At 50.3% G+C, this 24,725-nt stretch overlaps 4 protein-coding genes across 4 annotated transcripts; all 4 read left to right on the forward strand.

Moving 5' to 3' along the window:
- Positions 1-1,194: 1,194 nt before the first annotated feature.
- LOC147099584 (ferritin, higher subunit-like) lies at positions 1,195-3,367 on the forward strand. The gene is made up of 4 exons (XM_085969823.1): positions 1,195-1,369; positions 1,992-2,138; positions 2,556-2,681; positions 3,042-3,367. Exons 1-4 carry the CDS (start codon positions 1,268-1,270, stop codon positions 3,189-3,191), a joined length of 525 nt encoding a protein of 174 aa, XP_085825949.1. The 5' UTR covers positions 1,195-1,267; the 3' UTR covers positions 3,192-3,367.
- A 7,619-nt stretch (positions 3,368-10,986) lies between these two features.
- On the forward strand, positions 10,987-13,133 carry LOC147099585 (ferritin heavy chain B-like). The gene is made up of 4 exons (XM_085969330.1): positions 10,987-11,153; positions 11,747-11,893; positions 12,292-12,417; positions 12,809-13,133. Exons 1-4 carry the CDS (start codon positions 11,052-11,054, stop codon positions 12,956-12,958), a joined length of 525 nt encoding a protein of 174 aa, XP_085825456.1. The 5' UTR covers positions 10,987-11,051; the 3' UTR covers positions 12,959-13,133.
- A 4,243-nt stretch (positions 13,134-17,376) lies between these two features.
- Positions 17,377-19,228, forward strand: LOC147099586 (uncharacterized). Its single transcript, XM_085969331.1, has 2 exons — positions 17,377-17,651; positions 17,810-19,228. The coding sequence occupies exon 2, from the start codon at positions 18,007-18,009 to the stop codon at positions 18,952-18,954; it is 948 nt and encodes a 315-aa protein (XP_085825457.1). The 5' UTR covers positions 17,377-17,651; positions 17,810-18,006; the 3' UTR covers positions 18,955-19,228.
- Positions 19,229-21,223: 1,995 nt separating this feature from the next.
- Positions 21,224-23,387, forward strand: LOC147099587 (ferritin heavy chain, oocyte isoform-like). The gene is made up of 4 exons (XM_085969824.1): positions 21,224-21,398; positions 22,014-22,160; positions 22,579-22,704; positions 23,065-23,387. Exons 1-4 carry the CDS (start codon positions 21,297-21,299, stop codon positions 23,212-23,214), a joined length of 525 nt encoding a protein of 174 aa, XP_085825950.1. The 5' UTR covers positions 21,224-21,296; the 3' UTR covers positions 23,215-23,387.
- Positions 23,388-24,725: the final 1,338 nt, after the last annotated feature.

Below are 24,725 nucleotides of genomic sequence, written 5' to 3' on the forward strand. Positions count from 1 at the left end.
TATGTAAACGCAGAACATAATGAGAGTAAAACAAGGGCCTAGAAATTGAGTTGACGCCACGCCAGGGCTTTAGCACCGGAAATTTAGCGCCGGCGCTAATTCCCTTGCGCGCGCCAAAAATTCAGTAGCGCCGCGCCCAGACGGCTGCCGGCGCTACTGGCGGGCATGAGTGCCTCCCAATGGGCGCTGAGTGCCGCATTGCGGCGCTAATCCGGCGCTGCGGCACCCGATGCGGTGCGGCAGGCTGGGGAAGTGCAGGCCTCCTCCTCCCGTTAAGGAGGCGCTGCCTTCACCCGATCGCTGGCCGTTTGATTTTTTCAAAAATGAGCCCGGCACCTCGGACAAGTGCCGGGCTTGCAGGCCAGACGCATCTGTTCCGCGGGGGGGGGGGTGGAGGAGTCCGGGGAGGGTGGTGCGGGCAGGCGGCCGACGCGACCTTAATGCGCCGGCGCTAACTTGTGTAAGACTCGGTTGCCAGAGTCTTAGTTGCGGCTGCCACGGGCGAGGCGGCCGCAACTGAATTTCGGCGTTCGGGCGCGTTGCCACGGCAACCGGGACGCTGCGCACACCGATGACGTCATCGGTGCCGGCGCAGCGCAACCGGCTAACGCCGATGGCAGCGCCGAAGTGAATTTCAGAAACGGCTATCATTGCGGCGCTAGGCCCTCTAGCGCCGCAAAATGGGCGCTAACCCTACTGAATTTTCAGCCCAAGGACTCCACAACCATCACCCTCTGCACACATGGGGTAGAATTTCCATCTTCCTTACTCGCTGACAGTGCAGACTCACCCTGGACCACCTGATCTCTGGATATTACATTAAGTACACAACCACCTGCAATAAACAAACAAATCTCTAATTTTGTCACAAATTCATCTGAATTCCTAAGGTGACTGTATTGCAAGTACAAAGGTATAACGAACTATGTATTTTAAGTTCAGGACATTTTAAACAAAACATTTGTAAGAGAGGTCAAAGGACTCGACAACGAGGTTGCTAGTAAGTAATCAGCAAAACTTACTTTCAAAGCTCTGATTGGCTCACCCAATGCTCACTTTATTTATTAATTAATGAGTTTGTGGATTTTGTTGAGGCATGGAAGTGATCTGATTGGCTACCAATAACTGTCATTCATCATCTGTTATGCAAATGAGGGGTTGCCCAAGTGTTTAAAATGTGCCGGTTCTCACTTTCACAGCAGTTAGACTGAGTGAGCAAGTTTAGGTGGTAGATTTGCTGAAATCCAGACACACTATAGAAATTAAGATGGCCTCCCAAGTGTGTCAGAACTACCACAAGGACTGTGAGGATGCTGTCAACAAGCAGATCAACATGGAGCTCTATTCCTCCTATGCTTATCTCTCCATGGTGAGTTATCTATCTACTTTACTCTATTTGAATGATTTCTATGTAATAAACTAGTTAGATATCTAGTTGTTTTAGTTGCATGACCGAAAAGGGCTTAAATGTCAAATGGGAGCTGTTTTCTCGTCTTGAATTGGTCACCAGTTGAAGAGTATGGATTTGACTGTAGTGTAAATATTTCAATTAAGTGACTGCAATTAATCAAATGCTGGTTAGGCCTTCATGCCTTCTGTTGAAGTGAGTTGAGGATGGTGTACTGTTGGTAAAACCTTCCTTAATGACATGATTTGAGTAGGAAATTGTTGGATTTGCAGTTCTTCCTTTACTAACTTTCCACAAGAAATGAGTAGAAGTAGTTCCACTGACCTCTGGTCTCCAGCTTGGTCTTTATTTCTACCCCCCACCCCCCAATCTTTCCTGCTGATAGATCCTCCTATTAGCTAGTTTAGTTGTGCTGTTTCTAATGTGAAGAGACCGACTGTTCAATCAACAAACATTTAATAACTAGTTGAAAATGATATTTCTTCTAAATAAGGCATTGCACAATAACCAGTCTGATCAGAAATAATTTTGAATTGCATGCGGGTGAAACTTTAGCCTGGCCTAACTTCCTTTCTCTCTGCAGTCCTATTACTTTGACCGGGATGATGTTGCCCTGCGTCACTTTGCCGAGTTCTTTAAGGAGCAGTCACATGAGGAACGTGAGCATGCTGAGAAACTGATGAAATTCCAGAATCGACGTGGGGGGCGTATTGTCCTGGAGGACATCAAGGTATCTTTTCAGAAACGGGATGAGCTTCTTTGACTTGTGAACTACTTTTGGGATTCAGGTGGGAAATGGAGAGTGGAAGAGAAAGAAAGAGCTTGCATTTCAAGCTTAAGACAACCATCCAATCTTCCCAGCAGACTTGATACTAGAATCCACTGTTCATTCAGTATTTCTGGTTTGAAGTCCCATCTTCCATAAGGAGATTAAATCTTCATTGATTCACTTGCAGATGGTGGGAGGTGGTATTCATTTCAAGGTAATGAGTGATTTGCTGCTGCATCTCCCTGTGTCATCCACTGTCTTGCACAGACTCCATTGTATTGAATGCCTTGGGCAGGAACTCTTGAGGTTGTTGCAGCCTTTAATTTCCTTCATTGAGGTAGAACATTCTCAAGTAAATTCTGGTTTGTTTTTTTCCAGAAACCAGAGCAGGATGAGTGGAGCAATAGTCTGGAGGCGATGCAGAGAGCTCTGCAGATGGAGAAGAATGTCAACCAGAGTCTGCTGGATCTGCACAAACACTCCACTGTGAGCACTGACCCTCATGTAAGTTTCTAATGTTCCAACTATGAATATTCAGATGTGTTGAGGGTGATGGTTGAAATTGGAAAGATCTCCATATCCAGTAAGACTGTTTCTCCATTGCAGCGATATCAACAAGCCCTTTTTAATGAATGGTCCAGATCATACTGTAGACTTTATCATTAAACCTCTCCTGGGGGCACTCTAGTATCTGAAGGAGTTGTAGAATACAATTCTAAAGTATTGAATATCTCACCTGGGGCATAATCCACCAAATGCTCTACTTGTACCAACCATCCAGTCCTGGAGAAGATGTGGAGCAATTCCTCAGTGTTATCCTTGATCTGTTGTCTGTACTGACTGGTTTCTCTTTCCTTTTTCCAGTTGTGTGACTTCCTGGAGACCCACTACTTGGATGAGCAAGTGAAGATGATCAAGAAGCTTGGAGATCACATCACCAACTTGAAGAGACTGGGAGCCCCTGAGAATGGCATGGGAGAGTACCTGTTTGACAAGCTCACATTAGGGGAATGATTCCCTATCCTTCAGCATTCAATTCATCATCTCATATTGATGAGGGACCTCCAACTTCACTATGAAGTGTGACTGAGACTTGAGGTGAATGATGGCTTTGGATGTGGTTCATTCTTGAGCTGACTTTTTTCCCCTCCAAGTGCTGTCAAGGAAAATAAAAGCTATTCAGCATTGGAGTGGTTTGTCTTTCCTTGTGTAAATTGAGTAGTGGATCTGGTGTCTGTGACACCCAGCTCGTGATAGCCTCAGCAGCAGATGACCGAGCTGTTTAACTTGTGCAGGAACTTCAGCTGCATTTTTCCCCCCTGCCTCATTTGGCCTGACCAGATGTCTGTGGTTACATCTCCAAATTGGAGACTTGAGGGTTTTTGTATTTCACAAAATGCAAGATTGCTTGAGTTTCTCCTTGGAACAATCTCTTGGCTGACAACCATGGGAATTCAGGTACCTGTTCTTGACCAGTGATGTTGCTCTGTTAGGTGGGCATTTGATAACTCCATGTCATGAATGTGTAGCATCCTTTTCACCCCCATTTATAGAAACATGCATCAGAGAGGCCAGTCAGCCTATCATAGCTGTGCTGGCTATTGAATTAGTCCCACTCTCCTACTTTTCCCCATAGCCTATCTTTTTTTTTCCCCCTCCCTGTTTAAGTATATATCTAATTCACTTGAGAGTCACTACTGAATCTACTACCCCCCCCACTCTGGCAAGCAGTTCATTCCAGCTTGTAACAACTCACTTTTATATAATTTAGGGGGGAATAAGCTCTGTTTTTGCTCTGGTTCCTTGGTAATTATTATAAATCTGTGTCCTCTAGTTAACACCCCACCAGTGGAAACCACTCCTCCTTAATTATTCTAAATCAAAATTTCATATAGTTCGGAAAATCCCTCGACAATCTTTGCTCGAAGAAGAATAAACCCCGCATCTCCACTCTCTCCACATACCATGTACTACGTGTGAGGCTGGTAAAGCAAGTTTTGGCTGAAATGTTTAGGGTGCAAAAGCAACAAAAAAAAATAGCGTACCAGAATGTAATAAATAATAACCAAGTACCTGCTTACTTCAATATGTGTCAACCTTCTGGGCTAAGAATTGCTCAGCATTCTGATTCAACTTGTATCTGCCAGGGCAATGAATAGAAACCAGCTCTTTACACTTTATACAGTGCCCACTGGATGACGAGACACTTTGTCACCAGTACACAGTGCATTAACTAATAGTCATTTGCAATTTCAAGTTTACGCAAATGTTTCTCTGGGGTTGCCTTTCACCCTTGTGGGCAGGGAGTAAGAAGGGTGTCTGGATATGTGCTAGTGCGACATAGATTCACCAGTGTAAAAGGCCGCGTATGAATCTAGGATTTGGATCGTGACATTTGCTGGCTAATTGTTTTTTTTAAGTATGTATTCCATTTAACTGCTACTCTACACACTACACTTGGCAGTGAGAGTAGGGTACAGGTCAAAATCTGAGCTTGCTGTTCTCATAGTCAACAGAGATCTTCTGGCCTCCGCTGCATTTATACTACAGCAGGGAAACTGGGTTCTACCAACAAACAGTTTAGAAGCTTTTTTTGTGCCATATCGATACAGTATATATATTCTGACCTTTAGCCAAGCTACGAAGGAATAGTGGTTCCTTCATCGTCACTGGGTTAAAACCTGGAGCTCCCTATCTAACCGCTGTTGGGAGAACCTTCACCGCATGGACTGTAGCGGTTCAAGAAGAAGGCTCACCACCACCTTCACAGACAAAGTAGGGACGGGCAATAAATGCCAGCCTTGCTAGCAATGCCCTTATTCCCAGAATGAATGTTATTTAATAATAAGGTAATAGGCAGAGAGTTGGTATAAAAGAGACATTCTTGGGTTGGCAAGCAGTGAAATGTGGTGAGTGCCAGAGATTAGAGCTGGAGTCAGTTTTTCACTATACAGATAGATAAGTGACCTGGATTTGGAATGGGGGAACCATATCCCATGTTTGCAGTTGTTGCCAAACTAGGTTGTGAAAGGCGCTATAAAAATGCAAGTTCTTTCTTTCCCTTTTATCCCACTCCTGTTGCCAGACATCCTGCTATTAAACCACTAGCAGATGATCCAGGTTTACCATGAAATCCTGTGAATTCACTGGATGGTGCATTTCACACTGGCGGTTAAGATCCATAAACTAAACAGGTCGCTCCTCAGATTCACAGGATGTAAACCCTACCCCGTTACAGGTATATACTGGATTATATGGCACGCAGAATGTAATGAGAATCAACCTGTGTCTCAGTGGGTAGCATTCTCGCCTCTGAATCAGAACGCTGTGGGTTCAAGTTCCACTCCAGAGACTTGAGCACAACAATCTAGGCTGACACTCCAATGCCGGTGCTGAGGGAGTGCTGCGCTGTCAGAGGTACCGTCTTTCGGATGAGACATTAAACCGAGGCCCTGTCTGCTCTCTCGGGTGGATGTAAAACATCAGATGTCACTATTCGAAGAAGAGCAGGGGGGTTATCGCCGCTGTCCTGGCCAATATTTATCCCTCAATCAACATAACAAAAGCAGATGATCTGGTCATTAGCACATTGCTGTTTGTGGGAGCTTGCTGTGCAGAATTGGCTGCCGCATTTCCTAAATTACAACAGTGACTACACTTCAAAAGTACTTCGTTGGCTGTAAAGTCCTTTGGGACGTCCTGTGGTCATGAAAGGCGCTATAGAAATGCAAGTCTTTCTTCTTTCTTTCCCAACAACCATCACTCTCTGCAATCATGGGGTAGATTTCTGACAAACTTGGTATAGAATTTCCATCTTCCTTACTCGCTGACAGTGCAGACTCACCCTGGACTACCTGATCTCTGAATATTGCATTAAGTTCACAATCATCTACAATAAACAAACAAATCTCTAATTTTGTCACAAATTTATCTGAATTCCTAAGGTGACTATATTGCAAGTGCAAAGGTATAACTATGTATTTTAAGTTCAGGACATTTTAAACAAAATATTTTTAAAAGAGGTCAATGGACTCGACAACAACAAGATGAGCACTTGAAACGCCATAGCAGACAAGGCTACAGACCAAGTGCTGGAAAATGGGATTAGAATAGACAGGGCTTGATGGCCGGTGCGGACACGACGGGCCGAAGGGCCTCTTGCTGTGCTGTATAACTCTGTGACTATGACTCTATAACGAAAAGGCTGCTCGTAAGTAATCAGCTAAATTTCACTTCAAAGCTCTGATTGGCTGACCCAATGTTCACTTTATTAATTAACTAGCTGAAGTGCCCGGCGGTGCCGAGGTTTTTCGAGGGCATGTTGTTGTTGGAAGAGAGAGAGAGAGCGACTGTGGGAAGAGAGAGAGCGACTGGGGGGAAGAGAGAGAGCGACTGGGGGGAGGGGAGGGAGGGGAGGGGTGGGGAGAGGGCGGAGGGGAGTGGAGGGGGGGAGGGGAGGGAGGGGGGAGGGGAGGAGGGGGGAGGAGGGAGGAGGAGAGAGGAGTGGGGGAGAGGAGGGGAAGGGGGAGAGTCCCTGAGCCCCCTGATCCCCGTCCCCCCAAACTCCCGAGCCCCCTGATCCCCACCCCCGAACTGCCGAGGTTGGCCCCCCCGAGGCCCCCCCCCACCACCAACCAAGCACCGAACTCCGGAGGCGCGATCTTCCGAGCACCGGCCTCCCGAGCTGGCTTCAAGACCGCCGATCGCGAGACGGCCGGCGGGCCCGGTTGCCAGGGTAACCGTTGACGCTCACCAAGCCCCGCCCCCCGGCCGAGCCAGAGAGAGACGCCGCGTCTCAGTTGCTCCTGCTGCGCGTGCACCCTTTAGTAAGGTAGCGGCGCTGGGCTGAGGCCCGCCCCTCCAGCCTTCGAGTGGGGCCGGGAGGTGCCTAGCTCGGGCGTGGGTGCGGAGGAGAGGCCGAGGCTTCGAGGGCTACCTGGAAAAACAGGGAAAGGTAGGAAAATTAATGAGATTAGATAAGTTAATTACTTTGTAAATATTTTTTTTTTAAAACAATATGTGTTTTAAAAGCAACGTTTTTTTTAAAGACGCAGAAAGCGGGAAAAAGAAAGGAAAAGTTTGGAATCAAGATGACGGCGACTCACCTCGGTTCAGAAGGATAAGGCCCGCCCACACACGCACCGATTGGCCCGGCGGCACACGCCAGCAACCCGGCGTACGATTGGTCGACCTCGAGGTCACTCTGTCGCTAATGAGCGGATAATGAGATGCTAATGAGCGGAACGTTAAGGTTTTTCGGATACCGCAGGCGCAATTTTAGCCCGGCCGAAACGTAAATACGCTTAAAACCGTTTTGGAAAGGTAAGCTTTCTTTCGACGTAACGCATGCGTAGGTACGCTCTGTAACTTTCGAGCGCATAGCCCGACAGACGCACACGTGATGACAGACAGAATGACAGACAGACAGAAGGACAGAAGAACCGATTTATATATATAGACTAGCTGAAGTGCCCGGCGGTGCCGAGGCTCTTTCGAGGGCATGTTGTTGTTGGAAGAGAGAGAGAGCGACTGCGGGGGGGGAGAGAGAGAGAAAGTGAGAGAGCACGACTGGGGGGGAAGAGAGAGAGCGACTGGGGGGTAGAGAGAGACTGGGGGGAAGAGAGGGCGGGTGGGGGGAAGGGAGGGCGGGTGGGGGGAAGGGGGGTCGGGGGGGAAGGGGGCGGGGGCAAGGGAGGGTGGGGGGAGGGGGGAGAAGGGAGGGCGGGGGGAGGGGGGGAGAAGGGAGGGCAGAGGGTGGGGGGAAGGGGGGGTGGGAGGGGGTGGAAGGGGGTGCGAGGGGGAAGGGAGGGCCGGGGGGGAAGCGGGGGGGGAAGGGGGGGCAGGGGGGAAGGGGGGGAGGGGAAGGGGAGAGGGGAAGGAGCGGGAGGGGAAGGGGGAGGGGAAGGAGGGCGGGGGGAGGGGAGGGCAGGGGGGAGGGGAGGGCGGGGGAGGGGAGGGGGGAGGGAGGGGAGGGCGGGGGAGGGGGGAGGGCGGGGGAGGGGAGGGGGGAGGGGAGGGAGGGGCGGGGAGGGAGGGGAGGAGGGAGGAGGAGAGAGCGGGGGAGGGAGGGATGGGCGGGGGGAGGGAGGGGGGGAGAAGGGAGGAGGAGAGAGGAGGGGGGGAGAGGAGGGAGGGGGGAAGGGGGAGAGTCCCCGAGCCCCCTGATCCCCGTGCCCCCAAACTCCCGAGCCCCCTGGTTGGCCCCCCCCCGAGACTGGCCCCCGCCCCAACCCAACCAAGCACCGAACTCCGGAGGCGCGATCTTCCGAGCACCGGCCTCCCGAGCTGGCTTCAAGATTGCGGCTGTGCGAGACGGCCGGCGGGCCCGGTTGCCAGGGTAACCGTTGACGCTCACCAAGCCCCGCCCCCCGGCCGAGCCAGAGAGAGAGAGACGCCGCGTCTGAGCTGCTCCTGCTGCGCGCGCACCCTTTAGTAAGGTAGCGGCGCTGGGCTGAGGCCCGCCCCTCCAGCCTTCGAGTGGGGCCGGGAGGTGCCTAGCTCGGGCGTGGGTGCGGAGGAGAGGCCGAGGCTTCGAGGCCTACCTGGAAAAACGGGGAAAGGTAGGAAAATTAATGAGATTAGATAAGTTAATGACTTTCTAAATCATTTTTTTTTAAAACAATATGTGTTTTAAAAGCAACGTTTTTTTTAAAGACGCAGAAAGCGGGAAAAAGAAAGGAAAAGTTTGGAATCAAGATGACGGCGACTCACCTCGGTTCAGAAGGATAAGGCCCGCCCACACACGCACCGATTGGCCCGGCGGCACACGCCAGCAACCCGGCGTACGATTGGTCGACCTCGAGGTCACTCTGTCGCTAATGAGCGGATAATGAGATGCTAATGAGCGGAACGTTAAGGTTTTTCGGATACCGCAGGCGCAATTTTAGCCCGGCCGAAACGTAAATACGCTTAAAACCGTTTTGGAAAGGTAAGCTTTCTTTCGACGTAACGCATGCGTAGGTACGCTCTGTAACTTTCGAGCGCATAGCCCGACAGACGCACACGTGATGACAGACAGAATGACAGACAGACAGAAGGACAGAAGAACCGATTTATATATATAGACTAGCTGAAGTGCCCGGCGGTGCCGAGGCTCTTTCGAGGGCATGTTGTTGTTGGAAGAGAGAGAGAGCGACTGCGGGGGGGGAGAGAGAGAGAAAGTGAGAGAGCACGACTGGGGGGGAAGAGAGAGAGCGACTGGGGGGTAGAGAGAGACTGGGGGGAAGAGAGGGCGGGTGGGGGAAGGGAGGGCGGGTGGGGGGAAGGGGGGTCGGGGGGGAAGGGGGCGGGGGCAAGGGAGGGTGGGGGGAGGGGGGAGAAGGGAGGGCGGGGGGAGGGGGGGAGAAGGGAGGGCAGAGGGTGGGGGGGAAGGGGGGGTGGGAGGGGGTGGAAGGGGGTGCGAGGGGGAAGGGAGGGCCGGGGGGGAAGCGGGGGGGGAAGGGGGGGCAGGGGGGAAGGGGGGGAGGGGAAGGGGAGAGGGGAAGGAGCGGGAGGGGAAGGGGGAGGGGAAGGAGGGCGGGGGGAGGGGAGGGCAGGGGGGAGGGGAGGGCGGGGGAGGGGAGGGGGGAGGGAGGGGAGGGCGGGGGAGGGGGGAGGGCGGGGGAGGGGAGGGGGGAGGGGAGGGAGGGGCGGGGAGGGAGGGGAGGAGGGAGGAGGAGAGAGCGGGGGAGGGAGGGATGGGCGGGGGGAGGGAGGGGGGGAGAAGGGAGGAGGAGAGAGGAGGGGGGGAGAGGAGGGAGGGGGGAAGGGGGAGAGTCCCCGAGCCCCCTGATCCCCGTGCCCCCAAACTCCCGAGCCCCCTGGTTGGCCCCCCCCCGAGACTGGCCCCCGCCCCAACCCAACCAAGCACCGAACTCCGGAGGCGCGATCTTCCGAGCACCGGCCTCCCGAGCTGGCTTCAAGATTGCGGCTGTGCGAGACGGCCGGCGGGCCCGGTTGCCAGGGTAACCGTTGACGCTCACCAAGCCCCGCCCCCCGGCCGAGCCAGAGAGAGAGAGACGCCGCGTCTGAGCTGCTCCTGCTGCGCGCGCACCCTTTAGTAAGGTAGCGGCGCTGGGCTGAGGCCCGCCCCTCCAGCCTTCGAGTGGGGCCGGGAGGTGCCTAGCTCGGGCGTGGGTGCGGAGGAGAGGCCGAGGCTTCGAGGCCTACCTGGAAAAACGGGGAAAGGTAGGAAAATTAATGAGATTAGATAAGTTAATGACTTTCTAAATCATTTTTTTTAAAAACAATATGTGTTTTAAAAGCAACGTTTTTTTTAAAGACGTAGAAAGCGGGAAAAAGAAAGGAAAAGTTTGGAATCAAGATGGCGGTGACTCACCTCGGTTCAGAACGATAAGGCCCGCCCACACACGCACCGATTGGCCCGGTGGCACACGCCAGCAACCCGGCGTGCGATTGGTCGAGCTCGAGGTCACTCTGTCGCTAATGAGCGGATAATGAGATGCTAATGAGCGGAATGTTAAGGTTTTTCGGATACCGCGGGCGTGATTTTAGCCCGGCCGAAACATAAATAAGCTTAAAACCGTTTTGGAAAGGTAAGCTTTCTTTCGACGTAACGCACGCGTAGCTACGCCCTGTAACTTTCGAGCGCATAGCCGCCCAGACGCACAGGCGATGACAGACAGACAGAAGGACAGACAGACAGACGGACAGAAGCATCGCTTTATATATATAGATGAATGAGTTTGTGGATTTTGTTGAGGCATGGAAGTTATCTGATTGGCTACCAATAACTGTCACTCATCATCTGTTCTGCAAATGAGGGGTTGTCCAAGAGTTTAAAATGTGCTGGTTCTCACTTTCACAGCAGTTAGATTGAGTGAGCAAGTCTAGTTGGTGGACTTGCTGAAATCCAGACACACTATAGAAATTAAGATGGCCGCCCAAGTGCGTCAGAACTACCACAAGGACTGTGAGGATGCTGTCAACAAGCAGATCAACATGGAGCTCTATTCCTCCTATGTTTATCTCTACATGGTGAGTTATCTATCTACTTTACTCTCTATTTGAATGATGTCTATATAATAAACTAGCTAGATGTCTAGTTGTTTCCTAGTTGCATGATCTAAAAAGGCTTAAACTTCAAACAGAAGCTGTTTTCTAGTCCTGTATTTGTCACAGGTTGAAGAGAATGGATTTGACTAGTGCAAATGTTTCAATTAGTGGCTGCAATTAATCATGTGCTGGTTAGTCCGTCTGTTGAAGTGACTTGAGGATGGTGTACTGTTGGTAAAACCTTCCTTCGGTGAGTTGATCTTGCAGCATGAATCTGTTGGTTTTGCAGTCATACCCTTACTAACTTTACATAACAAATGAGTAGAAGTAATTCCACTGATCTCCAGCTTGGCCTTTATTTCCCTCCCCCAGTCTTTCCTGCTGATGGAGCCTCCTTTTTTGCCAATTTAGTTGTGTGGTTTCTAATGTGAGAAGAGAGACCGACTGTTCAATGAACAAACATTAATAACTAGTTGAAAATGATATTTCAACAAAATAAGGCATTGCCCAATAACCAGTCTGCCAAGTGATCATTCTGAATTGCACACAGGTGAAATCTTTCTTTCTCTCCACAGTCCTATTACTTTGACCGGGATGATGTTGCCCTGCGTCACTTTGCTGAGTTCTTCAAGGAGCAGTCACATGAGGAACGTGAGCACGCTGAGAAACTGATGAAATTCCAGAATCGGCGTGGGGGGCGTATTGTCCTGGCCGACATCAAGGTATCTTTTCAGAAAAAGGATGAGCTTCTTTAACTTGTGAACTACTTTTGGGGTTGGGCTGGGGGTGGGAAAGAAAGGAAAAACCTTTTACATTTCAAGCATAAGACAGCAATCCAATCTTCCAAGGAGACTTGATACCAGAATCCACTGTTCATTCAGTATTTCTCTTTTGAAGTCCCATCTTCCATGAGGAGATTCAGTCTTCATTGATTCACTTGGAGATGGTGGGAGGTGGTATTCATTTCAAGGTAATAATGTGCTGTTGCCTCTCCATGTCATCCACTGCCTCGCACAGACTCCATTGCCTTGGGCAGAAACCCTTGAGGTTGTTGCAGCCTTTAATTTCCTTCATTGAGGTAGAACTTTCTCAAAAGTAACTTCTGTCCTTTTTATTCCAGAAACCAGAGCAGGATGAGTGGAGCAATGGTCTGGAAGCGATGCAGAGAGCTCTGCAGATGGAGAAGAATGTCAACCAGAGTCTGCTGGATCTGCACAAACTGTCCACTGAGAGGACAGACCCTCATGTAAGTTCCAACTATGAATCTTCAGATGTGTTGAGGGTGATGGCTGAGGCATTTATCTGCCATTTAATGCAACTATTGGAATGATCTCCATATCCAGTAGACTGTTTGTCCATTGCAGAGCTTTGAACAAGCCCTTTTTTATGTAGGTTCCAGATCATACTGTAGACTTATCATTAATTTTGGCCTGGGGGCACTATAGTATCTGAAGGAGTTCTGCAATCCAATTCTAAAGTATTGAATCTGACACCTGTGCAGTAATCTAACCTGGGGCAAAATCCACCAAGTGCACAACTTGTACCAACCATCCAGTCCAGGAGAAGATGCGGAACAATTCCTCAGTGTTATCCTTGATCTGTTGTCTGTACTGACTGGTTTCTCTTTTTTTTTCCAGTTGTGTGATTTCCTGGAGACCCACTACTTGCATGAACAAGTGAAGATGATCAAGAAGCTTGGAGATCACATCACCAACTTGAAGAGACTGGGAGCCCCTGAGAATGGCATGGGAGAGTACCTGTTTGACAAGCACACGTTAGGGGAATGATTCCCTATCCCTCTGCATTCAATTGAATCTCAACATAATGTTGTAGGACCTCCAACTTCACTATGAAGTGTGACTAAGACTTGAGGTGAATGTTGACTTTGGATGTGGTTCATTCTTGATCTGATTTTTCTCCTTTAACTGCTGTCGATGAAAATAAAAGCTATTCAGCACTGGAGTGGTTTGTCTTTCCTTGTGCCAATTGAATAGTGGATCTAGTAACTTTGTCACCAAGCTTGGAGATATTCACAGCAGAACATCTAGCTGTTTACAGGAAACTATTTTTCTTATCTGGCACTGACGGGACCGGCATAGTGCCGGTTTATCGAAAAGTCCGGATTAGAGAGAGGTATAGTTAAAAGGAACGAGAGCTCCGTACACAGCAACAAATCCAGGCTTCCCTGTTGCTAAGCAACATATGCAGGAACCCCGATTGCACAGCCACAGATTGAGGAACGGCTAGTAATATGAAGTAAAACTTACCTGAACCTACTCCTGAATTTTGCCGGTTAACTGAGATTTCTGGTTATTTAGGTGCCGGTAAATCGAGAGTTTCTTGTAACTTGTGGCTGGATTCTAACCTACCTTTTTTCTCCCCCCATGCCTCATTTGGCCTGACAAGAGGTCTGTGGCTACATCTCCAAAGAGGAGAATTGAGGGTCTTGGTATTTCACAAAATGCAAGATTACTCGAGCCTCTAATTTGGACATTGTCTTGGCTGACAACCATGGGAATTCAGATAACTGTATTTGACCAGTGATGATGTTCTGTTAGGTGGGCTCTTGACAACACCATATCATGAATGTGTGGTGTCCTATTCACCCACATTATACAAACATGCATCACAGAAGGAGGCCATTCAACCCATCATACCTGTGCTGACTATCCAATTAGTTGCACTTTCAACCTAGTGTCATTTTTTTCCTGTCTCAGGTGTATATATCAAATTCCCTTGAGTCAATATTGGATCTATTGCCACTACCCTTTCAAGCAGTGCATTCCAGCTTGTAACAACTCACCTTTTTTATATAATTGAAGGGGGGGAGGGAAATCTCCAACTGTGCGCTGGTTCCTTGGCAATTATTGTAAATCTGTGTCCTCTAGTTACCAATCCACCACTGAAAACCACTCCTTCTTTACTCTTAATCAGAACCCCCCCTATAATTTGGAACACCCCTTGACATTCTCTGCTCTAAGCAGGACAATCGCAGTCTCTCCACATGCCATCTGCATCAGGTTGGCAAAGCAAGTTTAGGCTAAAATTTTCAGGATGCAGGACATTGTTGGCTAAAGCACAAAATAAATAATAGCACAGCAGAATGTAATAAATGATAAATAAGACACTGCTTCCATCAATATGGGCTAACCTTCTGGGCTAAGAACTGCTCAGCATCTGATTCAACTTCTTTCTGCCAGGGCAAGGAATGGAAACCAGCTCGTTACACAATGGCCACTGGAAGTCTAGACACTGCCTATCACCAGCACACACTGCATTAACTAATAATCATTTGCAATTTCAAGATTAAGCAAATGTTTCTTTGGGGTTGACTTCCACCCTCTTGGGCAGGGAGTATTGGTAAGAAGGGTGTTTGGATATGTGCTAGTGGGACACACATTCACCAGTGTAAAAAGCTACACATGAATCCTGTATTTAGGATTTGGATCATGACCTTTTTTTGCTGGTTAATTGTACATTTGTTTTAAGGAGTATGTATTCCATTTAATTACTACTCTACACACTACACTTGGCAGTGAGAGTAGGGCACAGGTCAAATCCTGACCTTGCTGTTCTCGAAATCACCAGAGATCTTCTGGCCTCCGCTGCATTTATGCTACAGCAGGGAAATTGTGTTCTACCAACAGACATTTTAGAGGCATTTTCTGTGCCATATAGATGCAGTATATCTATTCTGACCTTCAAGCAAACTACGAAGGAATAGTGGTTCCTTCATCGTCACTGGGTTAAAATTCTGGATCTCACTATCTAACCGCTGTTGGGAGAACCTTCACCACACGGACTGTAGCGGTTCAAGAAGAAGGCTCACCACCACCTTCACAAAGTAGGGACGGGCAATAAAAGCCAGCCTTGCTAGCGATGCCCTTATTCCCAGAATACATTTTAATTATTTTAAAAAGGTAATAGGCGGAGAGTTGTTATAAAAGAGACATTCTTGGGTTGGCAAGCAGTGAAATGTGGTGAGTGCCAGAGATTAGAGCTGGAGTCAGTTTTTCACTATACAGATAGATAAGTGACCTGGATTTGGAATGGGGGAACCGTATCCCAAGTTTGCAATTGTTACCAAACTAGAAGGTTGTGAAAGGCGCTATATAAATGCAAGCTCTTTCTTTCCCTTTTATAATAAACTGCCAGACACCCTGCTATTAAACCACGAGCAGATGATCCAGCTTTACCATCAAATCCTGTGAATTAGCCGGATGGTGCATTTCACACTGGCGGTTAAGATCCATAAACATGATTGGTTGCACCTTAGATTCACAGGATGTAAACCCAACCCGGTTACAAATATATACTGGATTATATGTAAACGCAGAACATAATGAGAGTAAAACAAGGGCCTAGAAATTGAGTTGACGCCACGCCAGGGCTTTAGCACCGGAAATTTAGCGCCGGCGCTAATTCCCTTGCGCGCGCCAAAAATTCAGTAGCGCCGCGCCCAGACGGCTGCCGGCGCTACTGGCGGGCATGAGTGCCTCCCAATGGGCGCTGAGTGCCGCATTGCGGCGCTAATCCGGCGCTGCGGCACCCGATGCGGTGCGGCAGGCTGGGGAAGTGCAGGCCTCCTCCTCCCGTTAAGGAGGCGCTGCCTTCACCCGATCGCTGGCCGTTTGATTTTTTCAAAAATGAGCCCGGCACCTCGGACAAGTGCCGGGCTTGCAGGCCAGACGCATCTGTTCCGCGGGGGGGGGGGTGGAGGAGTCCGGGGAGGGAGGTGCGGGCAGGCGGCCGGCGGGAAAGCGGCCGGCCGCCACGCGACCTTAATGCGCCGGCGCTAACTTGTGTAAGACTCGGTTGCCAGAGTCTTAGTTGCGGCTGCCACGGGCGAGGCGGCCGCAACTGAATTTCGGCGTTCGGGCGCGTTGCCACGGCAACCGGGACACTGCGCACACCGATGACGTCATCGGTGCCGGCGCAGCGCAACCGGCTAACGCCGATGGCAGCGCCGAAGTGAATTTCAGAAACGGCTATCATTGCGGCGCTAGGCCCTCTAGCGCCGCAAAATGGGCGCTAACCCTACTGAATTTTCAGCCCAAGGACTCCACAACCATCACCCTCTGCACACATGGGGTAGAATTTCCATCTTCCTTACTCGCTGACAGTGCAGACTCACCCTGGACCACCTGATCTCTGGATATTACATTAAGTACACAACCACCTGCAATAAACAAACAAATCTCTAATTTTGTCACAAATTCATCTGAATTTCTAAGGTGACTGTATTGCAAGTACAAAGGTATAACGAACTATGGCCTAGAAATTCAGTTCGGACGCTATTGCGGCGCTAAAGTCGGGCGCTCGGCAAATTTAGCGGCCGCCGGAAAGTGCAGGCGAGCTCGCCGAAATTCAGTAGATTTGGCCAACTTTTTGGCCGAGCGCTGCAAAAGGCGTTGGAACCCTGTGTTCAGGCGCTAATCCGGCGATGCAGCCTGATAACGCCGATTCCGGGCGCAGCGCAGGTGCGATCATGTGGTGAGTGTCAGCAGACACCCTGACGCCGGCCAGCTCTTAAAGGGGGAAGGGTCAACTTTGACTGCAGCCACGCCCTGCATGCTGTAGCCCTGCAACTAGGCCTCAGGACTGGTTGTGTACCAAATCAACGCCTGGAGGTCATGGAGAGGGCCTGTGAAAGAGCCCAGCGGTTCTCTGAGCATGCGCTGGGTGTGCTCCTTCATGGGGTACGCAAGAGAAGACGGGTCGTGTGCCCGGCTAGTGGCAGGAAGGCTCCCAGGAGCCAGTTCAGGGAGGCCTGGACCAAAATTGCCCGGAGGGTCTCCTCCAACTCCGATGTTCCCAGGAGTGCGGACCAGTGCCGCAAGAAATACAATGACCTATGTCGGCTGGTCAAGGTGAGTACCCTTTCCAGTGTCCCCCTCATCCTTGCATGTGCACCTCCCATTAGGGCCAAAGGGACATCCAAGGTCTAATGCCCAGCCCTGCTGCCGCTGCAATGGCACTTGCATGTTAATCAATAGCTCTTTCTGCACTTATCACACTGTGCAAGCTATTCCACCATGGTAGGCCTCACACACAGCAACAGGGCACCACACTGTGCAAGCTATTCCACCATGGGAGGCCTCACACACAGCAACAGGGCACCACACTGTGCAAGCTATTCCACCATGGGAGGCCTCACACACAGCAACAGGGCACCACACTGTGCAAGCTATTCCACCATGGGAGGCCTCACACACAGCAACAGGGCACCACACTGTGCAAGCTATTCCACCATGGGAGGCCTCACACACAGCAACGGGGCACCACACTGTACTTAGACGCCCTCCTTTCTCTTGCAGGCCAAGCTGGCGAGGAACGCCAGGAGCCTGCGTGTCACTGGTGGAGGCCCTCGCGATTACCAGGAGCTAACGGTTCTGGAAGAGAGGGTGGCCCGACTGCTGCGTCACCCGGTGATTGGGCCTGTGGCGCTCGGCGACGCCGACCCTATACTGGAGCCCACTGGTAAGGACAGGACTGGGTGCACCTCTCTCCTTGCCCTCGCGCATCAGATCTACATCCTTCCCCACTGGCCGAAAAATGCGCATAATGCACCAGTGCGGCCTCCCTCGCTGTCGGCCTGTCCTCACTCTAAAGCTACACTTGTGCCTTCCTGCTTTCAGCTGGTGAGGAGGAGGTGCTCCCTGAAGCCCAGACAGCCAGGCCCTCGGAGGAGGAGGACGTCGAGGAGCAGCAGGAAGGCGCCACCTCGGGGGAACCCTCCTCCGCTCCAGGAGATGGCAATGAAGGGGAGACGTCTGGCGTGCCGGAGAGCCAGGGGGAGGCGGGGGAGGGGAGCCCTGAACCTGGTCCCAGTGGCATGGACGCACGCGGCAAGGCTCCGGCGGCACACCAGCCTTCTGCCCAGAGGGGGGAGGCGGTGGAGGGGAGGGCAGAACCTGGTCCCAGTGGCGTGGCCGCACGCGGCAAGGCTCCGGCGGCACGCCAGCCTTCTGGCCAGAGGGTGGAGGCGCCCTCCAGTCCGGACTCGGACGTCGCCCAGGAGGTGCGCCTCCTGGACGAGATGTCGGCGGCGTCGGAGCGGCGGCACGTCGAAATCATGGAGGTGGTGGCACAGATGCCTCACGCCATCGAAAGCCTCGCACAAAGTGTGGTGGCTTTCGGCCAATCCCAGGCCAGGGGCCTAGAGCAATTCGCAGCAGCGCACGCCAGGGGGGTGGAGCTCCTTGTGGCAGCGCATGAGAGGGGGGTGCAACAACTCGAGGCAGCGCAGCACGCCAGTCGCCAGCTGAGAGGTGCTGTGCAGACAATGGCACTGCAGATGCGGGCACATGCCGGCGCAGTTGGGGCACTGACTTCTGCCACCCTCGCACTGGCGCGGAGGCGTCGCCAGGCCAGCCGCCGCCCTGCTGCCGCACACCGGTCTGGCGACCAACAGTTTGGCGCGCTTGCTCCCCGGCCAGGCCGCCCGAGTGCACGTGTGTCTGGCGACCAGCGCGCGCCTGGCATCACCCACCTTGTCCCCATTGGTGCAGGCGAGCCTGCCACTCCCCCAGCCAGGGTGCAAGGAGCTGCTGCAGCCAGTGAAGAGGGCCACCCACAGCTGCAGCAGCCACCAGCCGGCCCCTCCCGGGCCCGCCCTCGTGTAGGCCGACCCCCAAGGGCATCTGGCGAGACGCCTTGTCGCCCTGAAGATCCTTCCCCCAGCCTCGCCACAGCCTCACGGCCCAGCTTGAGGCGCAGCAGCAGGACGGGCCGGGGCAAAAGACGGCTGTCGACGGACTCGCCCTCTTGCCACACCGAATAGAGTGTGTTGAGCGAGGGTTTGGGTGATGCGGGGGCTTCTGTTCTGGGGGGCATTATGTGGTTTGGTTTTATGGGGGTGTTTGTGTTGTGGGGGGGGCTTGTTTTTGTTAGGCCAGTGACGAAGGCCATTTGGATGGTGATGTTTTGTTAGTCCTCCCCAGGTTTTGGGAGTGACAGAAGTTTGTGACTGTTTTTTGGGGGTCTTCTCTGTTTTGCTCTTCCATGTGGGAAGGGCCCTGAGTTTTTGAAATAAAGATGTTTATTTATTCACCATGTGCAGGTGTCATGTTTCAAGTGGTTGTTGGGTTAACCGGCTGAGGGCTTGCGGAGCGGCTGCGTTCAGTGGCCCAGGCCATTCCCTGACAGGGGGCCTAGAAGTGTCGAGCAATAAGCCCCCGGCGGACGGCCCTTGGACCTTGTCGCTCCCTCCTGGCCTGGTGCTCCTCCTCCTCCTCAGGGTCCTCCTGCTCGTCCTCCTGAGGTGGTGGGGCAATGTCAGGTGGCAGTGCCTGAGTCCTGCGGATAGCCAGGTTGTGGAGCATGCAGCACACCACGACGAACTGGGAGACTCTATCCGGCGAATACTGAAGAGACCCGCCCGAACGATCCAGGCAACGGAACCGTTGCTTGAGGACGCCTATCGTTTGCTCTATTAGGTTCCTTGTGGCTTGATGGCTTTCGTTGTATGCCAGCTCCGCTGGGGTCCTGGGCGCGCGGAGCGGGGTCATGAGCCATCTGCACAAAGGGTAGCCCTTGTCCCCGATAAGCCATCCCCTTGGTGGAGGCTGTGCCTGGAACATGTCAGCCACAGTAGTCTGGCGCAGGATAAAGGCATCGTGGCTGCTTCCTGGGAAGCGGGCATTGACAGCTAGGATGCGCTGCCTGTGGTCACACACCAGCTGCACATTTAGGGAATGGTAGCCCTTCCGGTTGCGGTATTGCTCGGCATTGTGGATAGGTGCCCGCATAGCCACATGCGTGCAGTCAATGGCGCCCTGCACCATGGGGAAGCCTGCGATCCTGGCAAATCCGACTGCACGCTGCTCCTGCTTGTGTTGGGTCATGGGGAAGGAGATGAATTGGTGCCTCCTCGCGAAAAGTGCTTCGGTGACCTGTCGGATGCAGCGATGCGCGGCGAACTGGGAGATGTTCGCAATGACCCCAGCAGCGGCTTGGAAGGAGCCGCTTGCATAAAAGCTGAGAGCCACCGTGACCTTCACTTCCACCGAGAGAGATGCCCTGGACATGAGCTGTGGCTGCAAATCTGCATGAAGCAGCTGGCAGATCTCTCCAACCACCTCCCTTCTGAAGCGCAGCCTCTTAACACAATGCGCCGCAGTCATGGAGAGATATGAGACCTGCTCCCGGTATTGCCTGACTGGGTAAGGCCTACGTTGGCGACGCCTAATGGCCCCTCTGCGTCTAGGCATGCCTGGCCCTCTCTCAAAGCGTCTGCGAGCCCTTCGCACAAAATGTAGCAACTGAGGGTTGGCCCCCCATGCAGCCCCCATTACAAAGTTCCAAACAGCAAAATCACAAGGATGCAAATGTCAAAGCACTGGCTAGAAGCCAAAAATACCTCTCCTATGGTGTCCGAAATCAGTAATCTCTGTGCCTTGCTCTCTGTGCAGAAATCCAAACCAGTCAAGTCATTGCAGCGAAATGGCTGGCTTTTATGGGTGAGTGGATGTGCCCTTTAATTAGCGCTCCCCGAATCCCACAGGGCCTCTGTTGAGTTCCATTTCACAGTTCTTAGCAGCGCCACGCCCACATCGGCCGGGCGCCACTCAATTTCCGGTTTGGGGCGCACAAACGGTGTTGCACGACGGAATGACGTCATAAGATGCGCGCGCAGCTGAGCGGGCGCTAACACTTTGCGCCGGCGCTAAAGCCCAGCTGAATTTCGGCGTAGGCGCAGATCCGGCGGTTCCCGGGCGCTAAGTGGATAGCGCCGGAAATCTGGCGCTAACGGCTGGCGCAAACAGCTGAATTTCTAGGCCTATGTATTTTAAGTTCAGGACATTTTAAACAAAACATTTGTAAGAGAGGTCAAAGGACTCGACAACGAGGTTGCTAGTAAGTAATCAGCAAAACTTACTTTCAAAGCTCTGATTGGCTCACCCAATGCTCACTTTATTTATTAATTAATGAGTTTGTGGATTTTGTTGAGGCATGGAAGTGATCTGATTGGCTACCAATAACTGTCATTCATCATCTGTTATGCAAATGAGGGGTTGCCCAAGTGTTTAAAATGTGCCGCTTCTTACTTTCACAGCAGTTAGATTGAGTGAGCAAGTTTAGGTGGTAGATTCGCTGAAATCCAGACACACTATAGAAATTAAGATGGCCTCCCAAGTGCGTCAGAACTACCACAAGGACTGTGAGGATGCTGTCAACAAACAGATCAACATGGAGCTCTATTCCTCCTATGCTTATCTCTCCATGGTGAGTTATCTATCTACTCTATTTGACTGATTTCTATGTAATAAACTAGTTAGATATCTAGTTGTTTTAGTTGCATCACCTAAAAGGGCTTAAATGTCAAATGGGAGCTGTTTTCTCGTCTTGAATTGGTCACCAGTTGAAGAGTATGGATTTGACTGTAGTGCAAATATTTCAATTAAGTGACTGCAATTAATCAAATGCTGGTTAGGCCTTCATGCCTTCTGTTGAAGTGAGTTGAGGATGGTGTACTGTTGGTAAAACCTTCCTTAATGACATGATTTGAGTAGGAAATTGTTGGATTTGCAGTTCTTCCTTTACTAACTTTCCACAAGAAATGAGTAGAAGTAGTTCCACTGACCTCTGGTCTCCAGCTTGGTCTTTATTTCTACCCCCACCCCCAATCTTTCCTGCTGATAGATCCTCCTATTAGCTAGTTTAGTTGTGCTGTTTCTAATGTGAAGAGACCGACTGTTCAATGAACAAACATTTAATAACTAGTTGAAAATGATATTTCTTCTAAATAAGGCATTGCACAATAACCAGTCTGATCAGAAATAATTTTGAATTGCATGCGGGTGAAACTTTAGCCTGGCCTAACTTCCTTTCTCTTTGCAGTCCTATTACTTTGACCGGGATGATGTTGCCCTGCGTCACTTTGCCGAGTTCTTTAAGGAGCAGTCACATGAGGAACGTGAGCATGCTGAGAAACTGATGAAATTCCAGAATCGACGTGGGGGGCGTATTGTCCTGGAGGACATCAAGGTATCTTTTCAGAAACAGGATGAGCTTCTTTGACTTGTGAACTACTTTTGGGATTCAGGTGGGAAATGGAGAGTGGAAGAGAAAGAAAGAGCTTGCATTTCAAGCTTAAGACAACCATCCAATCTTCCCAGCAGACTTGATACTAGAATCCACTGTTCATTCAGTATTTCTGGTTTGAAGTCCCATCTTCCATAAGGAGATTAAATCTTCATTGATTCACTTGCAGATGGTGGGAGGTGGTATTCATTTCAAGGTAATGAGTGATTTTGCTGCTGCATCTCCCTGTGTCATCCACTGTCTTGCACAGACTCCATTGTATTGAATGCCTTGGGCAGGAACTCTTGAGGTTGTTGCAGCCTTTACTTTCCTTCATTGAGGTAGAACATTCTCAAGTAAATTCTGGTTTGTTTTTTTCCAGAAACCAGAGCAGGATGAGTGGAGCAATAGTCTGGAGGCGATGCAGAGAGCTCTGCAGATGGAGAAGAATGTCAACCAGAGTCTGCTGGATCTGCACAAACTCTCCACTGTGAGCACTGACCCTCATGTAAGTTTCTAATGTTCCAACTATGAATATTCAGATGTGTTGAGGGTGATGGTTGAAATTGGAAAGATCTCCATATCCAGTAAGACTGTTTCTCCATTGCAGCGATATCAACAAGCCCTTTTTAATGAATGGTCCAGATCATACTGTAGACTTTATCATTAAACCTCTCCTGGGGGCACTCTAGTATCTGAAGGAGTTGTAGAATACAATTCTAAAGTATTGAATATCTCACCTGGGGCATAATCCACCAAATGCTCTACTTGTACCAACCATCCAGTCCCGGAGAAGATGTGGAGCAATTCCTCAGTGTTATCCTTGATCTGTTGTCTGTACTGACTGGTTTCTCTTTCCTTTTTCCAGTTGTGTGACTTCCTGGAGACCCACTACTTGGATGAGCAAGTGAAGATGATCAAGAAGCTTGGAGATCACATCACCAACTTGAAGAGACTGGGAGCCCCTGAGAATGGCATGGGAGAGTACCTGTTTGACAAGCTCACATTAGGGGAATGATTCCCTATCCTTCAGCATTCAATTCATCTCATATTGATGAGGGACCTCCAACTTCACTATGAAGTGTGACTGAGACTTGAGGTGAATGATGGCTTTGGATGTGGTTCATTCTTGAGCTGACTTTTTTCCCCTCCAAGTGCTGTCAAGGAAAATAAAAGCTATTCAGCATTGGAGTGGTTTGTCTTTCCTTGTGTAAATTGAGTAGTGGATCTGGTGTCTGTGACCCCCAGCTCGTGATAGCCTCAGCAGCAGATGACCGAGCTGTTTAACTTGTGCAGGAACTTCAGCTGCATTTTTCCCCCCTGCCTCATTTGGCCTGACCAGATGTCTGTGGTTACATCTCCAACTTGGAGACTTGAGGGTTTTTGTATTTCACAAAATGCAAGATTGCTTGAGTTTCTCCTTGGAACAATCTCTTGGCTGACAACCATGGGAATTCAGGTACCTGTTCTTGACCAGTGATGTTGCTCTGTTAGGTGGGCATTTGATAACTCCATGTCATGAATGTGTAGCATCCTTTTCACCCCCATTTATAGAAACATGCATCAGAGAGGCCAGTCAGCCTATCATAGCTGTGCTGGCTATTGAATTAGTCCCACTCTCCTACTTTTCCCCATAGCCTATCTATATTTTTTTTTCCCTCCCTGTTTCAAGTATATATCTAATTCACTTGAGTCACTACTGAATCTACTACCCCCCCCACTCTGGCAAGCAGTTCATTCCAGCTTGTAACAACTCACTTTTATATAATTTAGGGGGAATAAGCTCTGTTTTTGCTCTGGTTCCTTGGTAATTATTATAAATCTGTGTCCTCTAGTTAACACCCCACCAGTGGAAACCACTCCTCCTTAATTATTCTAAATCAAAATTTCATATAGTTCGGAAAATCCCTCGACAATCTTTGCTCGAAGAAGAATAAACCCCGCATCTCCACTCTCTCCACATACCATGTACTACGCGTGAGGCTGGTAAAGCAAGTTTTGGCTAAAATGTTTAGGATGCAAAAGCAAAAAAAAAAAAAAATAGCGTAGCAGAATGTAATAAATAATAACCAAGTACCTGCTTACTTCAATATGTGTCAACCTTCTGGGCTAAGAATTGCTCAGCATTCTCATTCAACTTGTATCTGCCAGGGCAATGAATAGAAACCAGCTCTTTACACTTTATACAGTGCCCACTGGATGACGAGACACTTTGTCACCAGTACACAGTGCATTAACTAATAGTCATTTGCAATTTCAAGTTTACACAAATGTTTCTCTGGGGTTGCCTTTCACCCTTGTGGGCAGGGAGTAAGAAGGGTGTCTGGATATGTGCTAGTGCGACATAGATTCACCAGTGTAAAAGGCCGCGTATGAATCTAGGATTTGGATCGTGACATTTGCTGGCTAATTGTTTTTTTTAAGTATGTATTCCATTTAACTGCTACTCTACACACTACACTTGGCAGTGAGAGTAGGGTACAGGTCAAAATCTGAGCTTGCTGTTCTCATAGTCAACAGTGATCTTCT

Source organism: Somniosus microcephalus, chromosome 28 (genome assembly GCF_052327205.1).
Source record: "Somniosus microcephalus isolate GS21.2 chromosome 28, FLI_Smic_1.0, whole genome shotgun sequence".
Lineage (NCBI taxonomy): Eukaryota > Metazoa > Chordata > Chondrichthyes > Squaliformes > Somniosidae > Somniosus > Somniosus microcephalus.

What these genes read in the sequence shown, in the direction of transcription:
- LOC147099584 (XM_085969823.1), top strand. Translation starts at nt 1,268, where the DNA reads ATGGCCTCCCAAGTGTGTCAGAACTACCACAAGGACTGTGAGGATGCT. An exon ending in CCTATGCTTATCTCTCCATG is followed by an intron (nt 1,370 to 1,991) that starts GTGAGTTATCTA and finishes TTCTCTCTGCAG; the next exon opens with TCCTATTACTTTGACCGGGA. An exon ending in CTGTGAGCACTGACCCTCAT is followed by an intron (nt 2,682 to 3,041) that starts GTAAGTTTCTAA and finishes TCCTTTTTCCAG; the next exon opens with TTGTGTGACTTCCTGGAGAC.
- LOC147099585 (XM_085969330.1), top strand. Translation starts at nt 11,052, where the DNA reads ATGGCCGCCCAAGTGCGTCAGAACTACCACAAGGACTGTGAGGATGCT. An exon ending in CCTATGTTTATCTCTACATG is followed by an intron (nt 11,154 to 11,746) that starts GTGAGTTATCTA and finishes TTCTCTCCACAG; the next exon opens with TCCTATTACTTTGACCGGGA. An exon ending in TTGTCCTGGCCGACATCAAG is followed by an intron (nt 11,894 to 12,291) that starts GTATCTTTTCAG and finishes TTTTTATTCCAG; the next exon opens with AAACCAGAGCAGGATGAGTG.
- LOC147099586 (XM_085969331.1), top strand. Translation starts at nt 18,007, where the DNA reads ATGGACGCACGCGGCAAGGCTCCGGCGGCACACCAGCCTTCTGCCCAG.
- LOC147099587 (XM_085969824.1), top strand. Translation starts at nt 21,297, where the DNA reads ATGGCCTCCCAAGTGCGTCAGAACTACCACAAGGACTGTGAGGATGCT. An exon ending in CCTATGCTTATCTCTCCATG is followed by an intron (nt 21,399 to 22,013) that starts GTGAGTTATCTA and finishes TTCTCTTTGCAG; the next exon opens with TCCTATTACTTTGACCGGGA. An exon ending in CTGTGAGCACTGACCCTCAT is followed by an intron (nt 22,705 to 23,064) that starts GTAAGTTTCTAA and finishes TCCTTTTTCCAG; the next exon opens with TTGTGTGACTTCCTGGAGAC.